The sequence below is a fragment of the Micropterus salmoides genome, unplaced genomic scaffold (assembly GCF_014851395.1).
Source record: "Micropterus salmoides isolate LMB-PRFRI ecotype aquatic unplaced genomic scaffold, ASM1485139v1 Ms_hic_scaffold_2, whole genome shotgun sequence".
Lineage (NCBI taxonomy): Eukaryota > Metazoa > Chordata > Actinopteri > Centrarchiformes > Centrarchidae > Micropterus > Micropterus salmoides.
The window spans coordinates 53,496,753-53,523,141 of NW_024041150.1; the positions used below are offsets into that span (position 1 = coordinate 53,496,753).

At 42.0% G+C, this 26,389-nt stretch overlaps 1 protein-coding gene and 1 pseudogene across 1 annotated transcript; one reads left to right on the plus strand and one right to left on the minus strand.

Annotated features, from left to right (window-relative positions):
- LOC119912628 overlaps positions 1 to 26,389 on the plus strand; it is a 337,535-nt pseudogene that overhangs the window by 150,925 nt on the left and 160,221 nt on the right.
- Positions 23,916 to 25,583, minus strand: LOC119912689 (zinc finger protein 239-like). The gene is made up of 2 exons (XM_038731979.1): positions 24,459 to 25,583; positions 23,916 to 24,375 (listed from the first exon to the last, which is right to left on the minus strand). The coding sequence occupies exons 1-2, from the start codon at positions 25,015 to 25,017 to the stop codon at positions 24,092 to 24,094; spliced, it is 843 nt and encodes a 280-aa protein (XP_038587907.1). The 5' UTR covers positions 25,018 to 25,583; the 3' UTR covers positions 23,916 to 24,091.

The following is a 26,389-nucleotide window of genomic DNA, read 5'->3' on the forward strand; positions in this document are numbered from 1 at the left end:
AGCTATTTTGGTAGAACAGAGACATTCTTGAGTAGTGAGCAAGCTAAGAGATCAAAACATATTTAATTTAAGCAGTTTGGTCAAAATCATCAATGTCGTCATTGTCATGATCAGGTGGATTCAATCAGGTGAGGCGGAACAGGAAGTGACTGGGTCAGCGTCCCTCAGACTGATATATTTACATTATATACATTAATTAGTGGCAAACAGTACAAACATCCCACAGAGGAGATGGTGCATGGGTTGGTGCAGGAGCCACGTTGAGAGCTTCAGTCTGCTTCAAAGAAGAGCTTCTTCAAGAATCAAAGAGAATCTTTTATTGTGAGCCGACATGTCTTCACCTCAGCTGGAGCCAACTTGAGTGAATCTGCGTCTCTTTGCATCAACTAGATTTGGATTTGCTTTCAGTCTGAACAAAACCACATTCAGTAATAGAAAATAAAAACGGTAAACATAGATGTAAACTATACTGCCCTACAAAGCCAAAGCGCAGTAACTACATATATTTCGTCACAATTGAGTTGAAATGGGCTTTATGACGTCTGTTCTGTCTCAAAGTCTCCTACTTAAATTTTGCCCTGTTTCAGAGAAACGAGAGTGTCAAAATTGCAGCAACTACAAAATCCAAGCTAATGCCCAGTAAGTGACGTTACTGCGCTCTGGCAGGCTTTGTTTTCCCAGCTTGGACACCGCAGATACTGCAAACTGCCTTGGTAACTTCCCGAAGGGAACTGTAATACTGTTTGCCCCGATCGTAACACCTCCTCACACAGAACCAACAAGCCAACCAGATAATATTAGCTTACCACAGAGAAACACCATAGCACAATCCCCCAGTAAAATCATTGCTGAACTTGCATTAAAACGCACAGAGGCAAATGACAGCTTTATAAATCAGTTAAGATTAGCTAACTAAGTTGGCTAGCCAGCCACTTGCAAATCAGACGAACATTTTAGCCCACCTTCTCCCTTGAAGGCATTTACTCATCTCTTTCTTCACATTTCAAGCAGCTATTCCAATTGTTGTGACAGAGGTTACTCCTTCAAAAGTTGGCCGGCTCTGGTAAATTTATATTGGGCCAGTTAAAGTTAACTAAAGTTAGCTAAAGTTAGCTAAAGCTGTGCCTCCTCAGGAAAGTGGACCAGTGCACCCGACAGCACCGGCATTCACGAACGAACACACACACACACACCACACACACACACACACACACCTTACTTGTAGTTCTTCCATTTCATATTGTTTGAATAGTCTCAGAAAATTTTTGACTACTGTTTTAAAAATAACCTTGGTTTGTTATAAATTAATTTTTAATTAAAATGAAAATTCTAATGGACACTGACACATCAACATTGAATTATTGTGTAAAATGCTAATAATGGTTGGGTAAATGAAGACTATGAAGATGACAATTTCTTCAAAGTCAATTTTTTAAGAGCAAAACACTGGTAAAGGGCAATTGCAATAAAAGACATCTTAATTTTGAGGCTTACTACTGAGCAATTTCAACATTTGCAACTTGCAAACATGAATAAAACTTTTAAAGCTGGTTTTATAGCTATAAAAAAAAGTCTTCCTAAGAAGGTATTACATGAATGCGTTACCACCGATCTAACCACTACTTGTTTGACTGGCTTATCTCAAAACTCTAACAGCATTTTTCTCAGTTTCAGTGTTTGCGCAGTTACTGCACTTAGACTTTGTAGGACAGTATACACTCACCTAAAGGATTATTAGGAACACCTGTTCAATTTCTCATTAATGCAATTATCTAATCAACCAATGACATGGCAGTTGCTTCAATGCATTTAGGGGTGTGGTCCTGGTCAAGACAATCTCCTGCAAACTGAATGTCAGAATGGGAAAGAAAGGTGATTTAAGCAATTCTGAGCGTGGCATGGTTGTTGGTGCCAGACGGGCCGGTCTGAGTATTTCACAATCTGCTCAGTTACTGGGATTTTCACGCACAACCATTTCTATGGTTTACAAAGAATGGTGTGAAAAGGGAAAAACATCCAGTATGGGGCAGTCCTGTGGGCGAAAATGCCTCGTTGATGCTAGAGGTCGATAGAAGAGCAACTTTGACTGAAATAACCACTCGTTACAACCGAGGTATGCAGCAAAGCATTTGTGAAGCCACAACACGCACAACCTTGAGGCGGATGGGCTACAACAGCAGAAGACCCCACCGGGTACCACTCAGCTCCACTACAAATAGGAAAAAGAGGCTACAATTTGCAAGAGCTCACCAAAATTGGACAGTTGAAGACATGTTGCCTGGTCTGATGAGTCTCGATTTCTGTTGAGACATTCAGATGGTAGAGTCAGAATTTGGCGTAAACAGAATGAGAACATGGATCCATCGTGCCTTGTTACCACTGTGCAGGCTGGTGGTGGTGGTGTAATGGTGTGGGGGATGTTTTCTTGGCACACTTTAGGCCCCTTAGTGCCAATTGGGCATCGTTTAAATGCCACGGCCTACCTGAGCATTGTTTCTGACCATGTCCATCCCTTTATGGCCGCCATGTACCCATCCTCTGATGGCTACTTCCAGCAGGATAATGCACCATGTCACAAAGCTCCAATCATTTCAAATTGGTTTCTTGAACATGACAATGAGTTCACTGTACTAAAATGGCCCCCACAGTCACCAGATCTCAACCCAATAGAGCATCTTTGGGATGTGGTGGAACGGGAGCTTCGTGCCCTGGATGTGCATCCCACAAATCTCCATCAACTGCAAGATGCTATCCATCAATATGGGCCAACATTTCTAAAGAATGCTTTCAGCACCTTGTTGAATCAATGCCACGTAGAATTAAGGCAGTTCTGAAGGCGAAAGGGGGTCAAACACAGTATTAGTCTGGTGTTCCTAATAATCCTTTAGGGCAGTATATATCTTCACTGTCTGTGCCTGCTTCTGGGAGACTGTCTCTTACATTGGTTGATGCTGGACAGTATTTGACGTGAGTTTTGTGTTGCAACCGAACACGGTTATCATGGTAATTAAACTGTGTACGTCAATAATAACGTCAGGAATTTTACCACGGTTTATCATTAAACCGGTAATCGTCTCAAACCTAACATTTAATGCTATAAAAATGCATTGACTGCCCTCTGCTGGTTGAAACCTGGCTACTGTAGTTTCATTTTGCTATTGGCTGATAAAACCTCTGGACTGATGCTCTTTCCAAATAAAACTTCCTCAGCCGTCATCACATGATGTTAGTCCAGCACAGTCGCATGATAACAGGTGAAAACTGTCACACTGATGCTTTGTGAATACATTTGTGACTGTTAAGGGTTCTCATGTCTGTATAAGATCTGCAACATAGGCCACAGCTGTATGGTTTCTCTCCAGTGTGAACACGTTGGTGGCTTTTTAGGTGATCGGATCGAGTGAAAGTTTTTCCACACTGTTCACACCAGTAGGGTTTCTCTCCAGTGTGAACACGTTGGTGGATTTGAAGTTCAAATGATTGAGTGAAAGTTTTCCCACACTGGTCACAGTTGTACGGTTTCTCTCCAGTGTGAACACGTTGGTGGATTTTTAAGGCACCTGATCGACTGAAAGTTTTTCCACACTGGTCACAGCAGTACGGTTTCTCTCCGGTGTGAACACGTTGGTGCATTTTTAAGGCACCTGAGGTAGTGTAAGTTTTCCCACAGTGTTCACAGCTGTACGGTTTCTCTCTAGTGTGAACACGTAGGTGGTCTTTTAGGCTACCTGATTGAGTAAAAGTTTTCCCACAGTGGTCACAGCTGTGCAGTTTCTCTCCAGTGTGAACTCTCTGATGAATCTTCAAATATCTAGATGTTGTGAAGGATTTGTCACAGTGCTGACAGCGGTGACATTTGAGTCCATCTCTCTTCTCCTTCTCTGTATCAACAGAGAGAAACACAGTAAGTGTGATGTCATGGGGGAGCGAGCTTTGACGTCGTAACGAGCTACACAAGCAGCCACAGAGCGACCTGACTGTAATATTACATTGGTTTAGATCTGCTCTGTCTGAAAAGTACAATTAGATATCTGTTACGAATAGGGTGTAACGGTACACCAAAAAATAAAATAAAATAAAAAATAAATCACAGTTCGGTACGTACCTCGGCTTATTTTCGGTACAGTAAGGAAAAAAACTGCAAACATGAACAATTGCTGCTGGTTTATTATGAACTTTGTAAACTTTCAAATTCCACAAAGAATAAATTATATAAAATAAAAAAGAATAAGAAATAAAATACCGCTGCAGACTACCACCAAGTTCTCTACTAAATAAAATATTCTCAAAATTTGTCCACAAGTTTGACGTGCTGCCAGAAACATACCCAATCACTACTGAGAAATGTCGGCCCACTGCTTTGGTCTTAACGACTTGTCTTTGTCTGTCGTTGTATTTCACTTGGAAACCGAAGTCTTCCCAAACAGGAGACCTTAACAATAAGGGAGGGTCTTCAAGCTCTGGCTTCCCCGCACTGGCCATGAGCAAGCCGGTAGTTTGCAAGGTGCTGGGCTAAAGCGTGCTGCTTGTGTAGCGCTGCAAGGCGGAGATTGGGTCCGTCACTTAATATGTCCGTGTGGAAACTCTGACTTTACGCATGTTTCACACACAAAACCAGCCTAATATATGACGTTAAAGATTGCATTCGGTGCACATGTGCATCGCTCCGAAAGTCCTGTACCGAAACAGTCCGGTACGAATACATGTACTGTTATACCCCTAGTTATGAATGAGCGCTTTATAAAAATAAATAGACATACTGACGGCTTTAGTTTTAGCTTCTTCGTAACAATTCGCCAAATAAACTACAGACAAAGCAGGCAGAAACATCTCTTCTACCCTTCACCTGCTTTGCCGTGGCAAAAAATCCTCCATGTCTGGACTAAATGACTACAGGCCTGTTGCCCTGACATCTGTAGTCATGAAGTCCTTTGAAAGACTGGTGTTGGCCCTCCTGAAGAACATTACAGGCCCCTGCTGGACCCCCTGCCAACTTCAGGAGGAGCCCCCTCACTCTTCCCCCATCACCATACTCAACAGCCCTGTGTCTGCTGTGGATCCACTATATCCCAGGACCTGCAGTGGGAGCCCAACACTGACATCACCAAGAAGGCCCAGCAGAGGATGTACTTCCTGCATCAGCTGAGGAAGCGCAACCTGCCTAAGGACCTGCTGATCCAGTTCTACACAGCCATCATCCAGTCTGTTCTCTGCACCTCCATCACTTTCTGGTTTGGATCTGCCACCAAAATGGACAGGAGCAGACTATAACGGACAGTCAGGACTGCAGAAAAGATCATCGGTCCCAACCTGCCCTCCATTCAGGACTTTACATTTCCAGAGTCAGGAAACATCACTGCAGATCCATCTCACCCCGGACACAACCTGTTCCAGCTCCTCCCCTCTGGAAGGCGCTACAGAGCACTGTACGCCAAAACCAACAGTTTATTCCCACAAGCCATCACTCTGATGAACAGCTGATTTCTAACTCACAGTGTCAGGAACAATTCCTGTGCAATAACCCATTGACTCTGTCTCTAATCAGCACCTGTTTACTGGTTTCCACTTATTATTTATTATCCACCATTCTCTATTTCAGTGCTGTTCATACTACATCATATTGTATATACTGTATACAAATACACCTACCTCAGGTCATAGGTCTTATTTATTTTTTCCAGCATCATTTGCACTATGCTCCATCACACTGTGTACATGTATGTGTACCTGTATCTCATATCCACCTTCAACATGTACATAATGAGAATAATAGTTCACTCTTGCATCCTTTGCACTCTGATTACTGCACTATTCGTCAATATGTCTATATTGTTTTGTTCATAGTGTGTATATTAGTGTTGTCTATACTTTTATTATTATTGTATAAAGTAAGCACATCGTGAGCAATGTACAATCCTGAGTCAAATTCCTCGTATATATGTACACATATCTGGAAATAAAACTGATTCTGATCTCTGCGTGAGCTCAGTAGGGCTGCAGCTAACAATGATTTTAGTGTTCAAAGCTTCCATAGATTATTTCAACAACCATAACGGGATCAGCTGTGCACGTTTATAGGTGATATTTATTAGTCCTTTCGGAAATTCATAGTGTGTCATACAGCAAACAGACCAACAACAAGACAGCTGCAAGTTATACTACAAGACAGAGAATCTGGGTGAAAGGATGGATTAGCACACGCAGGTAGCAGGGATCGTCTGAGCTACAGAGGGAGCTGCAGGAGAGTTAAAAAAGTGCAGCTCCCCGACATCCAGATAACTCCTGACTGCGATGTTACAACTCACGGGCCAAAAAAGGAGAACAACAAACGCACGTGGTCACATTTTCAGCTGAGGGCTGACTTTGGCTTCAACTCAACAATCAGTCATGATTTCAGTTAAATGCTGTCGTGCTGTTGCCGAAGCAACATAAGTTTCGTTTTACGGTGAATGGACGGTAACATTACAGAGTTGTTGTTTTCTTCTGTCTCTGACACCGATAGCGGGTTGTGACAGACTTGTGCTGCGGCGTTTATGATCCTAACCATTCAATTCATAGACGGGTCCGTCGTCATCGTGCCTGTGGGAGAGAGGGAACGTTGGCCGAGTTTAGCAAAATAGCCATTTTAAAATCTGAGGCGGCTCTGTTTGGGACTGTGAGCTGCACTTTATGGCCTGATCAGAAGGGTTTCAGAATTAAAATGAATTCATTTAAATTCGAGGTGAAAAGGTGCTACATGCACATTTAAAGAGGTTACTTCCCCAAACACCAGGCCTGTACATAACGATAAGACAAATTTTAGTAATTCAGTATGATAACCAAATGTCTGCATCAGTGAACACCTGAAAGGACTCTCAGACTGTACAGTCACACATTAGCTGTACTGTTAGTTTCAGCGTTTTCTTGCTCATATGTGGCCGTTAAACAGAAAATATGAAACGTTAGATGACACGCGGTGTAACGTTACCACGACAATGAAGAAATACTTAAATTTAACGGACCACGTGTACATGTTAATTTATGTGTGTGTAGCATGAAGGGACTACAAACGTTTGTTTGGTTTTACAACCTTGTGCTGTATAATGACAAATTAACAAATTTGTAAAAGTCGATCTACAGGAGAAAACGTATCAGAAAGCAACACTGAATGCCTGACAGCATATCTATCTTGTTCAGGGACACAATGGTGGATGGGTCACAGTGGGGGGATTGAGCCCGGGACTCTCTCACCAAAGGGAGGCGTCTTTGCGCCATCACCACCCATTATTATATTATTATTAACCTGCCACCTAATATTGAGTTTCCCTTTGTCCGAGCGGTAGAAAGTGACGCTGAACGCGAGCGGAGGAAAATATTCTGCCAGTAAATGTACGGTGTCTGTTACAGCGTGTCGGCTTCTCAAGACCAAGAAAAGTCTGTTGTTTCCCAGCTGCTGGAAAAGTGAAGCCGGTTAGCGCTAAGTTAGCCAACATCTCCCCTTCAGACTGAGCAGCTTCTACAGCAGCTACAGAGCTGCTCTGTAACTTAACTTTAGCTGGAAGCTGGATTTTATTACTGCCTACAGAACATCAGGTACAAACTTAAACTAAACTGACGTAGCCTGCAGCTCCGTCCTGTACAGACTGAATAAATTATTTTCAGTTTTCAGTCTAAAAAGTGGTTTTGCTCAACCACAAGAGCAATGTTGCTGCGACATGTTGTGTTGGAGTTTTATATTATATTTATACAGACTGCTAATACTATTACAAATACTACTTAGAGAACAATAATGCAGGCAGACTGTTTGTCACTGAGAGAAACTCACCAACACACGAGCAAATATAATGACTCTGCTTCATTTTCACCATCATTGTTTGTTCTGCGCGCTCCCGACACAACACGGGCCGCACCGCGCATGCGCCGCGCGCGAAAAACCCACAGAACAAAGAAAAGAGAAACGCCATCTTGAAGATGAAAACAGGAACCACGGAGACACTTTGGAAATCAAACCACGTCAACACAAACCCTGGAGCGGGTTTTCAGGCTCTGATCTCTAACAACAGAATGAACGGATGATACACGGACCCTCGAGACTCTTCCTCGTGTCTTTAATCTCGTGATGAAGTCATGAACACTGACCTGAACATCGGCGCTATCAGAGCACGAGGCTGCTGTTTGGCTCCTGCGGTCCGGGTTCTGGTTCTCCATCGTCCTGCAGGTCTCCGCTGTGACTGGTGGACCGTGTTGTCCTGGACTGAGTCTGGATTCTGGTCTCGGAGCTCTTCAGGCTGAGATACAGGAGCGCTGCGGGATCCCGCGGAGTGTTCTCGCGATGTCACGGCGTCTCGCCCCGCCCCTTAGTTACTGTCGCTAAGGCCGTTTAGAAACATGGCTCCTTGATTTCAGGCAGAAGATGAAGTTTAGTTAGTTGGTTTCCTGAAACCAGCTGATCATATTTGATGTGTATGAGGGAGTGTGCTTCACACAGAGCAGAGTTTTAATGAAGCGCTTGTTATTATCACATCAGAGGCTCATGAAAATATCCTGCTGAAGCTTTTTGTACAACAAAGACAGAAATAACTTCATGTGTCACATTTAATGTTGAATTTACAGGAAGGCAGAATCATTAAGAATTAGTCGTAGACAGCGTTTCACAAAGTTTCTAAAGTGTCCTCTAACTCAACAAGTCACTAAACTGCAGGATTGTTGAAGGGAGTCTGGGACTTTCTCCCCGGGCCACAAAGGAGTAGCTATATTACGGTTACTGTTTAAATGGTGAAATCAGATGAAACAGACAGTTTGTTCACAAACATCTGCTGCTTCTCTCGGCAGCTAAGAGAGTCCAAACACATCATTAACATCACAGTGAAGCTGTTTGTTCACTTAACGGGCCATCGTGTGTTTGTCCAGGTCGGCTCTCTATTCAAATGGGGATCAGCTGCTTGAAAAGGCGACTGATGCGCATTTTCACCTCTCTTCAGGTGATCAGCTTGAATAGGAGGCAGAGAGCTGAACATGTGGACATCAGCTGGCTATTCAGCTGCATTAATGAGCAGCCCAAACAGATGCAAACACAAAGCCACTGAAGGAAAACTGTGTGTTGTGAATGTAGCCTGCAAACCTCTTTAGTCTCCGTTAATACAGAAGAAATTAGAAATATAACAACAACATGTTGATGTGATGCTCACTTAATAAATAAATACTGGTAGTTGGGAATAATATTTGGGGAGGATCTCTTCTCTGTGGCAGCAGCAGGTACTAAAAGCACAGAGTACGCCTATAAATGTTTACATGTTTTCCCCCATCTAGAAAAAAGAGTCAGCCATCATGTTGATTTAATTTGACCTGACAGTCACGTGTCTGTGATCATATTCGGGCCACAGATCTTCTGCTGGTTTCAGACTTTTATTGTGGAAGTTTGTCTTAAATGATGCACAAGACATGAAGAATATTTCCATTTGATGGAACTGTGCCTTTATTTTACCAGGCACATTAAATAACAGGTTCTTATTCAGACTAACGGCCTGGCAGGAGACAAAGGCCTCCTTTGAATGGATACTGGGATTAAATAAAACAGACTTATTAGACAGCATACGGTGAGAAAATCAGTAAATGCAAGTGCATCTTAAATGTATGATCCAATTTTATGTAAAGTTCACTGTATCAGCACACCTTATTACATAATTGGCTGTTTTGTCTCCTATAAGGACATCTTGTCTCACTTGGCTTCCCCAGAAATGTAGCCCACCCTACCTCACTGCACATAACGCTGAAATTCAACAGATCTGAGATGCAGTTACTTAAACAAACAGTGTGTAAGAAGTATAAATCCGGTATTATGTTTAAAGACGCAGACACAGTGAACACACCTGGTTTAGCATTTTGTTAAGTATGAGTAAGTTGTTAGATGACACGCCAGCTAACCGCTAGGCTAACTTACGCAGTTTAAAATGGTGTAAGCTTAAGATAACAAAGGTGACTGGTAGTTACAGCAGTAATAACCCATAAGTCATCTTAGCTCGAGCTGAACTAAACATGCCACAACATGTTGAAAGGGAGTTTGGGCTTTTAAGGAGGGGTGAGAGTGCACCACTGTAAAGGAAAGGGGTCTGCTGGATGTATAACACCAGACTAAAGCATCACTGCCAAATGGTATGCGACACAATAATGTTCTTATTTCTTATTTCGATTATATTATTTTTATGATTGTTGAAGTATTACAACAGGAAATCATCTGGACCAGCGGTTCTGTCACGTAGGGCAGCATCTAACATCTGAGCCAGAGCAAAGAGATGCATCATCATTTAGACAGTCCAGGTTTCTGTGTTTAGGGGAGCAGAGATCCTTTTGTTGCCTTGAATGAACATCAAAGAGTGGGTCTGTGGAGGGATTTGAGGTGTTTTTTAAATTTATTTTAAATTTATTTGATTTATGAGACAGTATCAAAAATAAATGCATAACAAGATGCCATAACAGTGACATTATACATTTATCAGAACTGTCGAGGATAACGCAAAAATACGAGAATACGAGAGCAAAGAAAAGGAACTGGGACGTGTGGGTATTTATGGAAATGCTGGCGATGACGTGGTTGATGTGTGGTCCCGCTCCTGAAAATAATTAGCTCCACTAAATAGGATTTCTAATGAGCTCAGACCACATTTATTCCAACTTCTTGATTAATCGTCCAGCCCTACTTGTGGCCATTGATGTTACTAGAACTGCTTCTTCTCTTAACCAGAGCAGAGTGTGTCAATACAGCCTCGTATCCATCACCATCTTTACTTTACAGTGTTCCTGGATCCCACTTTAAGGGCCTGTAGTCAGTCAGCCGACTGCAGGTGTGAAACCTTCCGCCCATATCCCTCCATCAGCAGGCTTAGAGAGCGCCATATGCGGTCAGAAACCCCTGAAACAGCTGAGACTGGGCAGGAGAGAGAGAAACCCAATTAACATGCTGTAAACACAGTGTTTTTATCTTTTGACTGTCCATAATTGTCCTAATTTCTCATCCTGTCATTCACAACAGTGTGCTCTGCAGTATAGGAAGTCATTCAGTTCATATTCAGAGGCCTGTGTGTTGCGTGCATTAACACTTGTCATCAGTTGTGGTGCCACAGGAGACACACTAGATGGCGCCAGAGCCCACTCAGACATAACTTAGTGCCTCCTGACTGTATTTCACCATTTGAAATGGAAACTGCAGTCTCGTAACTTTTAACCTCTCTGGATGTTCGGTCAGAACAATGTAAAAATAAATAATAAGATCGCATCCCATCAAGTTAATGGGACAGTTCTCTAATATGAAAATTAGTATTTAGTCACAGTGTCATCCAGTCTGCACGACAAGAACCTTCTATACGGTTCTGCAATAGAAATTCCACATTAACCCACCATTTTGCTAAATCTTTTGCAATGTCATTTTTAGCTTTAATGTGTGTTATTGCGAGCATTATTTTGTCATAGTCTGTTATAGACTCACTCGCTGGTGTGTGTGCGTCTTCCCCAGGGTCCACCCCGCCTCTTCTCCTCGCTCTCAGACTGAATTCAGATTTCCTCCAAGTCTGAGGTTTTGGACATTACGCTCTGTAATTTGCGGTTTTTCAGCAATAATGGCCGACATCCGGATCTGCTGCAGCAACGGCTTCATTCCCTTAACCCCAGGTCTGGGCCTCAGGATCCTGGTCCGGTCCTAGAGTTTGGGCTGGACCTGGACCGCAGGGAAGAGGAAGCGGCGTGGAGTTCAGACAGTTAACACACTCTGAAAAATTTGAAGTCATGGACAAAATGTGCACAAATCTGCGTGTGTTCATGCAATGAGAGCTGAAAACCTGTTGAATTTCATCGCTGTCGGGCAGAAACCTCCAATCTCCACATTTAATCATTTTTATTTTTAATAAATCAGTGTTATTGGTTACCCTTTACGTCTGTCTGTGGTTTTTACAAATATTTTACCAATACAAAGTATAAAAACAGCTTGTGATTCTCAATGATGCCGTGTTCAATTATAATAAAAACAAAGGGTTTTTTAAATTTCCTGAAAAATCACGAGTTGGGACATAGAAGGTTTGTGCCCGACAGCGACGATTTGTTATCTAACACAAACACAAGTCAATAACTACAACTGGGTGAATCTTCTGCTATGAGTGTAGGGTCTCGGTCTAGAATACTTGAGAGTTACAATTAACAAATATTTGAACTTTTTAAGAAATACACACTCACTTTGTCCAACTTCACAGCGCCAACAATAAAACACCACCGTACTCTAAAAATGTCAGTTAGTTCAACACATCTGTGTTTCTGGTTAAGGACAGCGCATATTTGTACGACATTTCAAGCCATCAAGCCTTATTTTTCAACATAACTAAGTGTGTAATGTTAACTTGACGTTATTGTTTCTGTTAAAATGACTCAATAAAAGATTTATAAAGGAAGTTATTTTATTAACACATTAATGAACAATAACATTACTGGTGTCTCTGGCCTCTCTCCTCCTGTTAAAGGTAAAATAAATGAAATACTTAACTAGTTATTAATTATGCTAAGGCTCATGATGTCCCATTAAAACCACCTGTTTAAATGTAAATAGGGACATGACTGTACAGACAGTCCAGTGTTTCCCATTTTCCCTGTCCTGCCAAGAAAAAATTGTTGTTTTGCTGCCTTGCTTTGGCAAAGTATCTGTCAACCAAACTAAAATGGAAGTCAGTATTTATAAGGATAGTATTTATAGGAGGTTAAAAAGTAACTAAGTAATTTTTACCCTGTGAAAATTTTAAATGAGCAACGTTTTACTTTTACTTGAGTAGATTTTCATACTAGTAATTTTACTTGTACTTAAGTAAAAGTCCATCAGTACTAGTACTTTTACTCAAGTAGAATATTTTAGTACTCTTTCCACCTCTGGCTAAACATAAATAAAAGTAAAGGAGAGAGATACTGGAAGCAGCAGTTCTAGAAATAAAATCCCTATAATCAGCTCTGCTGAACACAAACTTTGAATGTGGTCCATCCTAACAGGAAGGAGGAAGATGCCATAATTCATTACACTGTGTGGATGGCAGATCCTGGTTCAGATCATCAAGTGCCTTGAAAATAATCAAGGACTCATCTGATTCTAACTTTAATAAAGATTTGATTGAGTCCATCTGACAATAATACTCAGTGATTTAATAAACAGTCAGTTGTGCTGTTGATTGTAGAGACACCAAAGACAACACTGTCTCTGTTAGATGGAACAATGGGACATATTTCAGAGTTCAGAGTCTGTACAGCTGATGTTGTGCTTTGTTGTCCTCTCAGTCTATTCAATTTCAATTCAATTTTATTTATATAGCGCCAAATCACAACAACAGTTATCTCACAGCGCTTTTCATGAAAGAGCAGGTCTAGACCGTACTCTGTGATGTTATTTACAGAAGCCCAACAGTTCCCACCAAGAGCAGCACTAGGAGACAGAGGCAAGGAAAAACTTCCTTTTAAGAGGCAGAAACCTCGAGCAGAACCATGGCTCAGGGTGGGCGGCCATCTGCCTCCACCGGTTGGGGTGAAGGAGAGAGAGAGAGAGAGAGAGAGAGAGAGAGAGAGAGAGAGAGAGAGAGAGAGAGAGAGAGAGGAGGGAGGCAGCCTACACAATATACACACAGAGGTACAGACAGTAAAGGTGATGTTGCTATAGACTAAATGAAAAATGGTACAGATATTTATAATAGTGTTAATGGTAACCATCGTAATGTTAATGATTATAACAACAACAACAACAATAAGACTAGCAACAATAGCAGAGGGTGTCGAGCAGGAAACGGGAGCAGCAGGTGACCCGCAACCACAGATCCAGACTCCACAGCTCCAGAGCCAGAAAACCTGCAGGAAGTGATAGGAGAGAGGAGAGAGACGAGAAAGCACAAGACTACCAGAAAGGGGAGAAGTTGTGTTAGTAACATGCAATAATGGGATGAGGTTGCATACAGAGGGAGAGAAAGTAGAGGAGAGAGGAGCTCAGTGCATCATGGGAAATCCCCCGGCAGTCTAAGCCTATAGCAGCATAACTAAGGGATGGTTCAGGACTCACCTGAGCCAGCCCTAACTATAAGCTTCATCAAAGAGGAAAGTCTTAAGCCTACTCTTAAATGTGGAGATGGTGTCTGCCTCCTGAACCCAAACTGGAACCTGGTTCCACAGGAGAGGAGCTTGATAGCTGAACGCTCTGGCTCCTAGTCTACTTTTGGAGACTCTAGGAACCACAAGTAACCCTGCATTCTGGGAGCGCAGTGCTCTGGTGGGGTAGTAAGGTACTATGAGCTCTTTAAGATAAGATGGTGCCTGACCATTAAGAGCTTTGTAGGTAAGAAGAATGATTTTAAATTCTATTCTGGATTTTACTGGAAGCCAATGCAGAGAAGCTAAAACAGGAGAAATGTGATCTCTTTTCCTGGTTCCTGTCAGAACACGTGCTGCAGCATTCTGGATCAGCTGAAGAGTCTTAATGGACTTTTTCGAGCAGCCTGATAATAAGGAATTGCAGTAATCCAGCCTAGAAGTAACAAATGCATGGACTAGTTTTTCTGCATCATTTTTAGACAGGATGTTCCTGATTTTTGCAATATTACGTAGGTGAAAAAAGGCAGTCCTTGAAATTTGCTTAATGTGAGACTTAAACGACATGTCCTGATCAAAGAAAGTCTACCAAGTGGAGGTGGATTCCACAGTTCACCTTCCTGAGGACTAGAGTGGAGTGGACGGACACAATCAACAGGAAGGTCCATGTGTATCAGAGCGGCTCTGACCAGCCTGAAGAACAGTTTAATCTTTACAGAGACCGAACAGATATGAAGAGAAACCCGCTGAGACCTGGAGACCTCAGTCTGACCCTGAAATACCCCACAGACAGAGACACCTACACCTGCACCGTCTACAGCAGGGAGAGACACATCCTGATGAAGAAACAAGTGGAACTCAAGGTCAAAGGTCACAGCTGTAGATGTTTGGCTCATATTTGATCATGAAACTAATCAATATTTATCAAAACATGAGATCTTTAATAATCCATTCAGGGAAGCTGTCACTTCAACAGAAAGAAACATCTGACACATATTGATCAGCTACAACATTTCACATTCACAATGTATCAATCAAAAATGTTGTGCTTTGTTGTCCTCTCCGTCTGTCATGTGGAGGGAGGGGAGGGGGCGGAGTCTGTCCTGCTGCCCTTCAGAGACCACAGCTCCCCTGTCTGGGGACTCTAAAGTGGAGTGGAGCCGCTATGAACCCAAACCCACAAAGATGGTCCACTTGTATCAGAAGAACAGCTCTGACCGTTTTACAGAGACCAAACAGAGATGAAGGAAGACCTGCTGAGCACTGAAGACCTCAGCCTGACCCTGAAATCCCCCACAGACAGAGACGGAGGACGACACTGGGTCTACGTCTCCGACAGAAACATCTGGAGAGAGAAAAGAGTTGTTCTCAGGGTCAAAGGTCAGTATGCAGACTGAGGTCAGAGTCTCTGTGTTTGTCTCTGTCTGACTGTCCTCTGTCTCCTCTGCAGAGAGAAGCAGGAACAGAAGCAGCTCCACTGATCCAACTCCTCTGATGGCCGATCAATCTGTTTGATCTTTGATCATTGATCCGATCTGACTCTGGATCAGAGAGAAAATGGAGGTGAAGCAGCTGATGGAGGACGGATGAAGACAGGAGGACGCTTTGTCAGCTTCTTCTCAATTTAATGAGGACATTGAAAAGGACTCGAGTCCAAGTCTCAAGTGTCCAGCTCAGATTATTCCAGCACCAACCCTGGCAGGATGCAAGTTAAACAGAAAGCAACACATTTAGTGACAGAACAGAAAGCAGCCAGCTGTTAAAATGGACTCAGAGAATGAAGACACAATAAGATTTGATTCAGTCAGACTTTCACAAGAACGTCTATGAAGATTCTCAGTCATCCAGGTCATAGTTATCCAACGAAGGTTAAAGTCAAGGTCAACTGGACTTGGTTGAAGATACTGGAAGACGTTTCGTCCCTCATCCAAAGGACTTCTTCAGTTCTGACTGACTGGCAGGGAAACTCAGCTATTTAACCTCAGTGGGGTCGTTGGCCCGGGTCATCGATACCGCTGGTTCGTTCGTGTTCCTTGTTTCTGTGACGACAGTCGTTACAGTCGTTAAGACTACCTGTGGCCAAGACTGAACGACCATCGTTGGTATCTTCACCTGAGGCCAATAGGTTACGTTTGTTGAGTTTCCTGTGAAGTGATGAAAGGACAGCATTGTAAGTGGGGGATAAGTGGTGGCGTAGACCCCCTCCCCTGTTCAATGACGGCTTCTCAACCCTGGTGTAGATGCTTCCTTGACACCTCTTTCAAACCATCCATCTTCTCTGTCTAAAATGTGCACCTGGTGGTCCTCAAACGAGTGTCCTCTGTCCTTCAGATGTAAGTAGACAGCAGAGTCTTGACCTGAGGAGTTGGCCCTTCTGTGTTGAGCCATGCGTTTGTGTCGTGGTTGTTTAGTCTCCCCAATATACAGGTCTGTGCATTCCTCACTGCATTGGACCGCATACACTAGATTGCTTTTCTTGTGTTTGGGTGTGCGGTCTTTGGGGTGTACCAGCATCTGTCTTAGTGTGTTCTTGGGTTTAAAAAACACAGGGATGTTGTGTTTGTTAAAAATCCTCCTGAGTTTCTCTGATACTCCAGACATGTATGGAATCACAACTGACCTTCTTTTCCTCCCCTGTAGTTTTGTTCTTCTTGGATCTTGTGGCTGTCTTCACAAAGGTATATTTAGGGTATCCACAGGCTGTAAGTGCCCCCTTCAGGTGGTTCTGTTCCTTCTCTCTGGCTTGGGCGCTTGTTGGTATGGTTTCCGCTCTGTGGTGCAGTGTTCTCATGACCCCTAGCTTGTGCTCCAGTGGGTGGTGTGAATCGAACAGTAGGTATTGGTCTGTGTGTGTGGGTTTTCTGTAAACACCAATCTGCAGGCTCCTGTCCTCTTCAATGTGTACAGCGCAGTCCAGGAAGGCCAAACTGTTGTTGAGAACATCTTCTCGTGTGAACTTGATGTTACTGTCCACAGAGTTGATGTGCATGATGCTGATTTGTTTAACATATAAATTCCTGCTCTGTCAGGTCTATTTTCAAGATGACAAGTAAACAACGTTTAAAACGCTTGTTTTCTAAATGGAGTTCTGCTCAGTCAGGGCGATGCTATGCTAACTTGTTTCAAGTACGACGACGGCTGGAATCATCTATCAGACACAGATTCATTTTCAGACCTCACCAGGTAGTTCAGCGTCCTGGCTCACTTTTCTCCCAGCATCCTCCTGTCTTGTTCGGTCTGTATAAATATGAAGCAGCAGCAACTCGGTGGCTCGCTGCAGCAGCCAGGCTGTGAAGCTTGAGTGAACTCCTCCCGCAGGTTAACGGCTCCGGATCAGAGCTTTAAAACAATCATTATGTAAAACATAATCAAGAGTCAAGGTTTGGCTGAGAGCAGATGCATGTAGAGGAGCTGTGGACCCAAATGCAGGACACCGGAGCAGAGCTGTGGCCTGTACTACGAAGGGAGTTCAACCTACTCAGAGTTATCAAGCACGATCACTAAATTATCATGCACCTTAGAGACTTTGTTGTGGATAGGGCGTATTCAGAAGAAAACACCAGAGTGATTTGGATTTTTTTGTGACTTTAATTTCAGAGAAGTTTTGTTCTTGTAAATGTCACTTTCATCTAGGAATTTCTTTCTCGGTTTATTAACCCCCACCCTGGCTCTGTATTTTTTGTACAGATGTAGTGTGCCACACATATACAGGGTAACTACGAGTTAACCATGAACATAACCTGCTCGGAGTAGTTTAGAGATGCAGTGTAAATTGCCATGGCAACAGACCTCGGTTAACACCTATCCACCTTTTGTAGTACGGGTTAATCTGGAAGTTACAGCTGAAGTCACAAAGTTACTGCTGAAGTTACCTGGATAAGCCAGTTACCTCGCTTCGTAGTACAGGCCGAAGGTTCAACTGGTGATATTCATTAAACAAAACTAAAACATCCTTGCATGAACGAAAGGTTGTAATCCAAAAACCAAGGAAACAGCACGGGTTGAACACTTAAGCAATGACGAGGATGCAACAAGGACAGAACAGAACTGAGAGCTTCAATACTGACAGAGCACAACACACACCAGGCAGCGGGGTAATTAGGCAGAGCTGAGACACATAAGGTGAGGCAGACACAGACAAGAAGCAGGATCAGGGAACAGAGACAGAACCAGACAGGAAACTTACGCCAAACATGGAACAGATGCTAACACAAAACACAAACCAGGACATGATCAAAGAAACCATGAAACCACCCCAAAACCACGACAAGTCAATTTGCAAATAACTGAAAACTAAATTATGCATCACACAGTGAAAGCTTTTTGTAGAAATTTGTCTTAAGAAGTGAGATGAAACCAGGAGCAGACTCTGAGCTCTGAGAAACAAAAATGAATATCATACAGAAGACATTTGGGTAGTAATGACCACAGGTACGTTAATCTAGACTATAATGTGGTTCATGCTGAACTTAGGCATTCACTCTTTCTTCTTCTTTCACATACCGGCAAAAAACGCAGGTGAGCTCCCAGCATCCTCTGCTATACATACAGAACGTGAGTGTTAAAGTGATGAGCACCAAAAAAAGTCCCCTTTACACAGTGACTTTACGCCTGGATGAGCACCAGTTTTTTGTCTCTGTTCATTCAGGATAAAGTAGTATTTTTTATTGAAGCTGAGACATTAAAACTTGAGCTGACATGTCTTCACCTCAGCTGGACCCAACTGGAGCAAAACTGCCTCTCTTTGCATCGACTGGGATTTGGCTTTGCTTTCAGTCTGAACAGAGAAGACAGATTCCAAACCACGTTCAGTAACAGAAAATAAAAACAGAATGAATGAATATAGATGTCTGTAGCAGCATTACTACTTCATATTGAATATCTTCACTTGTAACATCATTTGGGGCACCACCTTCAATCAAAGTAGAAATGAAAGAAATATGAATAACCAGTCTTATTACCTGAGTTGTGAATTCCCAATACATTGATCCTTAGTTTCTGCTTTGAAGAAAATTCACAGACAAAGACTTGGTGATAAAGGAAACATTTATTTACAGCTAAAGGTTAATAACAAACGATTAAAGCAAATAAATTAGGTTTTAATAAGGTTATACGACGTGAACCCAGAGTCAAATAAATGTATGACATGGGTTTTTAATCAGCAGTTTAGAAATTATTATTTCGTTTGGCCATAGTGAAAGAGAGGATGTGATTTATAATGACTTCTAGATGACTAATTCAGCTTTCCTCAGACCTACATTCACGGGCCCCCCAGCAAGGTGGCGCTCACTGGAACACGGTGGTGGCCGATGTGTTGAGTCAGACACAGCTATGTTTCTCCGCTGGTCCTCGGCCGCACACTATCTTGAGGAGGAAAAAGTCTCTGATGCAAAAACTGATCTAAGAATTATTCTTAGTAGCTGGTTTGCAGGAACTGTACATCATGAATCTCCATCTGTAGATTGGTAGCCTGAGTCAGGCAGGAGCTCTGCTAATTTTTTTTATTATTATTATTATTTTATTTTTTATTTCTTACAAAAAAAAATATGAGGCTTGCTTCCCATAAACTTCAAATAACTTGTTAGAGTTATTTAGAGTTAGAGTTAGTCAGTCACTAAATCCTTCTCTGGCAGACTGAACAGTGTAGTAGTATGAGTACTGGAGGATGTAGTCTGTACGCCGTTATCCTGCATGTTAATTCACAGGGACCTCTCCAAGTGGTGGACTGTGTGTGTTTGAGAGGGAAATGTTGAATTATGTAATAAGCAATACTTGATTATAACTTAAACCCGTTTTTTCGCGGAGTGACATCTGTGCAAAGGAATTCAACATCAAATCTGTTGTGTACACTCATTATATCAATTTACAACCAAAAAGCCACCTTTGACGCATCAGTATAAATTAAAAGGTGCTTTTAAAAGTTCCCAGGGTGCCTTCAGTGCTGGGAAAGACTGTCTTCTAATGCTGTGCACCATTAACCTGGAACTCCTTGCAAAAAACCCTCCGGCTGAAGGTACTGGTACCTTTTGGGAGGTTCAAATCCTTGATTACAGAGGTTTTTAAAGATGAATGTAACTGTTGTTGAATAAGCAGGCATTACAATGATGTATTTTAACTACTGTTTGAATTTTTAATGTACGGGTTAGACAGCGAGTTGTGTCTGTTGTTTTTGTAGCTAAAAGGGTAAATGTTTTAATTGTATTTTCTAATATTGTTTTATGTTTGTACTGCTCCCTTTCTTTGCCAGGGCGCCCTTGAAGAAGAGATTTTATCTCAATTGGTTTTTCCCCGTTAAATAAAGTTTAAATAAAATAAATAAATAAATAAAATCACTCCATGTTAAACGAGGAAATGTCAACAAGAACAAGTCAAACAGAACAACAACAGGGTCCTGTTTCAGAAAGCGGGAATAGTGAAAATTCTGAGTATGTTAAGCCTGAAATGAGGGAAAGTCTGGGTTTTCCATTTCAGAGAGCGAGATCAGATAAACCCCAGATCAGTAACTCCGGCAACTGATGCACATATCTGAACACATTTATGTGTGTCATTTATAAAACTGGATTTATTTTCAATCCGGTGGCTTCACAGACTTGACGGGATAATGGTGAACACGTCACAGTACAAAGAAATGAAATGAAGAAATAAAGACGTTACGACTAACAGCTGTCTTTGTGATATTTATTAAAGTAAGAATAACAGAGTGAATCAGCTGAAGGGCAGAGCTCATACACCAGAGGGCTGTTAGAGAGTCTGACCCAGAGAAACAGAGAAGACATTTAATGCTAGAGAATAATTGTGGAGTCCAACAGAAAAGCCTTTCTCAGCCTTGAACCACAGTGGAAACTCCTTTCTCACAGGAAAGCATGAAACAAAACAATCTCACAGAAGGTCATTATATCAAAACACTGGTACACTTAGTGGGAATTATAACACCACATAAGATGAGCAAAGAACATAAAGTAATGACATATAGAGGATTATTAAAAGTACAGACAGGTAAAATCTTTGTTTCTATTACAGTTCCCCCTTCGGCCGTCACATGGTCACATTAAGTTTATAACAAACAGTTCATCAATGAATGCTCTCATCTTACTGTTTAAGCAGACATATCATTAGGAGACAAAAGAAATGAGCTTCAGCTGTTTTTATAGAACAGAGATATTCTTGAGTAATGGGCAAGTTACCAAGCAGTTTGGTCTAAATCATAAATGTTGTCATTGTCATGATCAGGTGGATTCAATCAGGTGAATCATTTGACATGTTGGTCGGCGTCCCTCAGACTGATATATTTACATTATATTTATACATTAATTAGCTGCAAACAGTACAAACAACCCGCAGAGGAGATGGTGCATGGGTTGGTGCAGGAGCCACGTTGAGAGCTTCAGTCTGCTTCAAAGAAGAGCTTCTTCAAGAATCAAAGAGAATCTTTTATTGTGAGCAGACATGTCTTCACCTCAGCTGTCATAAATTTGGATTTGCTTTCAGTCTGAACAAAACCACATTCAGTAATAGAAAATAAAAACAGTGAATATAGATGTAAAATACAGATTATTTAATGTAAACATGTTTAACTACAGCTCAGTAACAAGAATATATGTATGAAGCACACAGAAACAATATTTCATCAAGTGTGGAGCTTCATTCTTGACCTTGGGGGACACATCTGTAATAAATGAGTCTGAACTCAAGCCTCACACACCACCTCTTTGTTGGAGCTTTTGACCACATCCTATGGTCTTCTTAAATGTTGAGGGATTCAGGTCCACATCTTTACAATTTACCTCAAACTATTTGAATTCTACATATACAGTCGTGGTCAAACATTTTGAGAAAGACACAAGTATTGGTTTTCACAAAATTTGCTGCTTTGTAGATATTTTTGTCAGATGTCACTATGGTATACTGAAGTATAATATATAATGTAATTTCATAAGTGTCAAAGGCTTTTATTGACAATTACATTATGTTTATGTAATATTTGCAGTGTTGACCCTTCTTTTTCAAGACATCTGCAATTAGGCCCAGCACACTGTTAAATAACTTCTCGGCCACATCCTGAATGATGGCAGCCCATTCTTGCATAATCAATTCTTGGAGTTTGTTAGAATTTGTGGGTTATTGTTTGTTTCTTGAGGATTGACCACAAGTTCTCAATGGGACTAAGGTCTGGGGAGTTTCCTGGCCATGGGCACAAAATTCTCATGTTTTCTTTCCCAACCTACTTGGTTGTCACTTTTGCCTTATGGCAAGGCGCTCCATCATGCTGGCATTGTTCGTCAAACAGTTTTGGGATGGTTGGGAGAAGTTGCTCCCGGAGGATGTTTTGGTACCATTATGTATTTTTTCTTCGGCAAAATTGTGAGTGAGCCCGCTCCCTTGGCTGGGAAGCAACCGCACACATGAAGGGTCCTCAGGATGCTTTACTGTTGGCATGACACTGGACTGATGGTAGCGCAAGCTTTTGTTCGGATGTCCCAAACAATCGGAAAGAGGATTCATCTGAGAAAATCACTTTAGCCCAGTCCTCAGCAGTCCAATCCCTGTACCTTTTGCAGGATAATAATCTGTCACTGATGTTTTTCCTGGAGAGAAGTGGCTTGCTTCCCTTCTTGACACAAGGCCATCCTCCAAAAGTCTTCCCCTTAATGTGCGTGCAGATGCACTCACACCTGCCTGCTGCCATTCCTGAGCAAGTTCTGCACTGGTGGTGCCCCGATCCTGCAGCTGAATCAAGTCCTGGTGCTTGCTGACTCTGAAGACTTCACAACAATTGAACCTCTCTTCTTGAATGTCTTGATGATCTGACGGTTGATTTTGGTGCAAATTTACTAGCAGCAATATCTTTGTCTGTGAAGCCCTTTTTGTCCAAAGCAATGATGACAGCACATGTTTCTTTGCAGGTAACCATGGTTAACAGAGGAAGAACATCGATTTTAAGCACCACCCTCCTTTTAAAGCTTCCAGTCCAGCCACATGATAACAGTTGATGGATTCAGGAAGGAAACAGCTAGCTCGGCTCTGTGAAAAATGTCACACTAATGCATTTGTGTCTTCTAAGGGTTCTCCTGTCTGTATAAGATTTGCCACACTGGCCAGAGCTGTACAGTTTCTCTCCAACACTAGGGATGGGGATCGGTAATTTTTATTGATATTGATACCCTTGTTGAGACTGCTTAACTATCCGATTCTTTATCGATACCACTCTCGATACTTTACTATTATTTAGTAAATTTAGTGATTATTTGGTAAGACCAGACCCAACAGGCATGAGGTAAACCTGCACGGTATGAGGAAAGAATATTCAATGCGCGATAACGTTATATATTGAGATGGCATATCACTTGCAATAAATAAACATATATTGAAGTGTACATATTAACTGCTTGGTTGTTTTAATATTTTAAATACAGCTAAATGTTGTTTCCAGAGCAGAAACATTGTTTACAACAACAGCAAAGTCACCATATAGTCAATATCTGACATCACAAGTAGTAGGTGACGTTTAGAAAGAATAACATCAGTCTGGATCAGTCCCTCCTCCTCTCTCGCTGGCGGCAGTTAACGTTACCAGGTAGAAGGAGGAGCGGCTGGTTTGTCTCAGCCAGCAGTTGAGTTTTTAAGACTACAGACCTGTCTGTGCTCCAGACAGACAGCTTTCTATTTAGCTTGATTTTGATGAGCTAGCGGTAGCTTCTATAAAACATACAGGATGAGAGACTGAGAACAGAGATGATTAAACTAACCCTTTCTACATGTTTAACGTTACCCTAGAGACAGGTATATTGATAAAGTATTGTCTTTTTACTTGCGAAGGTTTTATTGCACATACTTAACATGTTAGTAGTTTGGAGCTAACTCGTAACCATTGCGTTTCAAATTAAATCAGATATGATGCTCGAGACATAATATTACATCATAGGACCTAGAAGTCTCGATAACTGTATCGATAAGCTCGAACCTTCTTGATTTTTGGGTTTTGAAAAATTTTGAAACAGGGTCTCGATCCCCATCTCTAGTGAACACGTTGGTGGATTTTTAGGTGACCTGATGTAGTGAAAGTTTTTCCACATTGTTCACACCAGTACGGTTTCTCTCCAGTGTGAACACGTTGATGGATTTTTAGGTGACCTGATGTAGAGAAAGTTTTTCCACACTGTTCACACCAGTGAGGTTTCTCTCCAGTGTGAACACGTTGATGGATTTTAAGGGCACCTGATGTTGTAAAAGTTTTACCACACTGTTCACACCAGTATGATTTCTCTCCAGTGTGAACACGTTGGTGGATTTTTAGGGTACCTAATATAGTGAAAGTTTTTCCACACTGTTCACACCAGTATGATTTCTCTCCAGTGTGAACACGTTGGTGGATTTTAGGGTACCTAATGTAGTGAAAGTTTTTCCACACTGTTCACACCAGTATGATTTCTCTCCAGTGTGAACACGTTGGTGGATTTTCAGGTGATCTGATGTAATGAAAGTTTTCCCACACTGGTCACACCAGTACGGTTTCACTCCAGTGTGAACACGTTGGTGGATTTTCAGGTGATCTGATGTAGTGAAAGTTTTCCCACACTGGTCACACCAGTACGGTTTCACTCCCGTGTGAACACGCTGGTGGATTTTCAGGTTACCTGATTGAGAGAAGGTTTTCCCACACTGGTCACAGCCGTACGGTTTCTCTCCAGTGTGAACACGTTGGTGGATTTTTAGGGTACCTAATGTAGTGAAAGTTTTTCCACACTGTTCACACCAGTATGATTTCTCTCCAGTGTGAACACGTTGGTGGATTTTCAGGTGATCTGATGTAATGAAAGCTTTGCCACACTGGTCACAGCTGTACGGTTTCTCTCCAGTGTGAACACGTTGGTGGATTTTAAGGTGATCTGATGTAGTGAAAGTTTTCCCACACTGGTCACACCAGTACGGTTTCACTCCCATGTGAACACGCTGGTGGATTTTCAGGTTACCTGATTGAGAGAAGGTTTTCCCACACTGGTCACAGCCGTACGGTTTCTCTCCAGTGTGAACTCTCTGATGAATCCTTAAATTTACAGATGTTGTAAAGGATTTGTCACAGTGCTGACAGTGGTGACGTTTGAGTCCATCTCTTCTTCTCCTACTCTATATCAACAGAGAGAAACAGTAAGTGAGATGTCATGGTGGAGCAAGCCATCTAAAACAATAAATTACATTTAAAGCATATCTGTGGAACACAAATCCGCCGCTACACTCCCGTGATACATTCAGTAACAGTCCCAGCTCGTTATTGGTCCATCCCAGCTAAAACCCTGGTGTGGACAAAGATCGTATTCTTTTTGATTTTCTGTTTATAAACTAAAACGGAGTAGTGTGGATGGGTCCTAAGTCTGCCAAGCTAATGCGTACAGAATGGAAGATAACAGTGTTAAAAAGGGGTGATGGCGCATAGATAAGATGCTAGCCTTTGGTGTGGGAGACCTGGGTTTGATTCCCACTGTGAGACATCCACCATTGTGTCCCTGAGCAAGACACTTAACCCCTAGTTGCTCCAGAGGCGTGCGAACTCTGACATGTATAGCAATTGTAAGTCACTTTGGTCAGCTAAATGAATAAATACAAATGTAAAACTGCAGTAACCAAACTGCTACATGCATAACTCAAATCTAGTGTTATCTCAGTTATTTTTGTTATTAGTGACCGATTGAGGAGAAAGATGTCCTGATCCGATGGCAAACTGCTGACAAAGCCACCTTTAATGGGCGGCGGAATGTGGTCTGGATTTGAGTAAGTTTACTTTATATTTTTAATTAAGATTAAGAATCAAGATTGCTCGCTAGGTAGATATTTAAAGTATTATGGTAACGTTACATATCAGGAGTTCTTTTTGCTTTCATGAGAATACTTAATTTTATCAAAAGTAGTCAATTTAGTTACATTGTCCATTAAAAGTGAGCTGCTGCATCCTTGAGGTTTATGAGACCTCTCTCCAATGCCATTGCTTTTCTGATGAAAGCCACAGAAACCATGAGAGCAACAGATACAGATGCTTTTTTATGTGTGTTGTACAGGAGCTGAAGGCACCTAGAACAGGTGTCAGCACATAGGGAGGAGAGGCCACCACGGCATCCTGGAAGTGGAACCAAATAACGGACGAGGCATTGGGCCGGAGTTCCCGCATTACACCTCCAGTGGTCATTGACTCGGCCGACCAGGATGTGGTGGTGGTCTCTCCTCACCCAGGGAACTCCAGTCTGATGCAGAAACCAGTGAGTTGCGTATGATGACAGATCATACCATCAGGTCTTACCATTCCTGTAAAATTCATGCACAA

What these genes read in the sequence shown, in the direction of transcription:
- LOC119912689 (XM_038731979.1), bottom strand. Translation starts at nt 25,017, where the DNA reads ATGGGAGTGAAACCGTACTGGTGTGACCAGTGTGGGAAAACTTTCACT. An exon ending in AAAAACTTTCACTACATTAG is followed by an intron (nt 24,376 to 24,458) that starts GTACCCTAAAAT and finishes TCACTATATTAG; the next exon opens with GTACCCTAAAAATCCACCAA.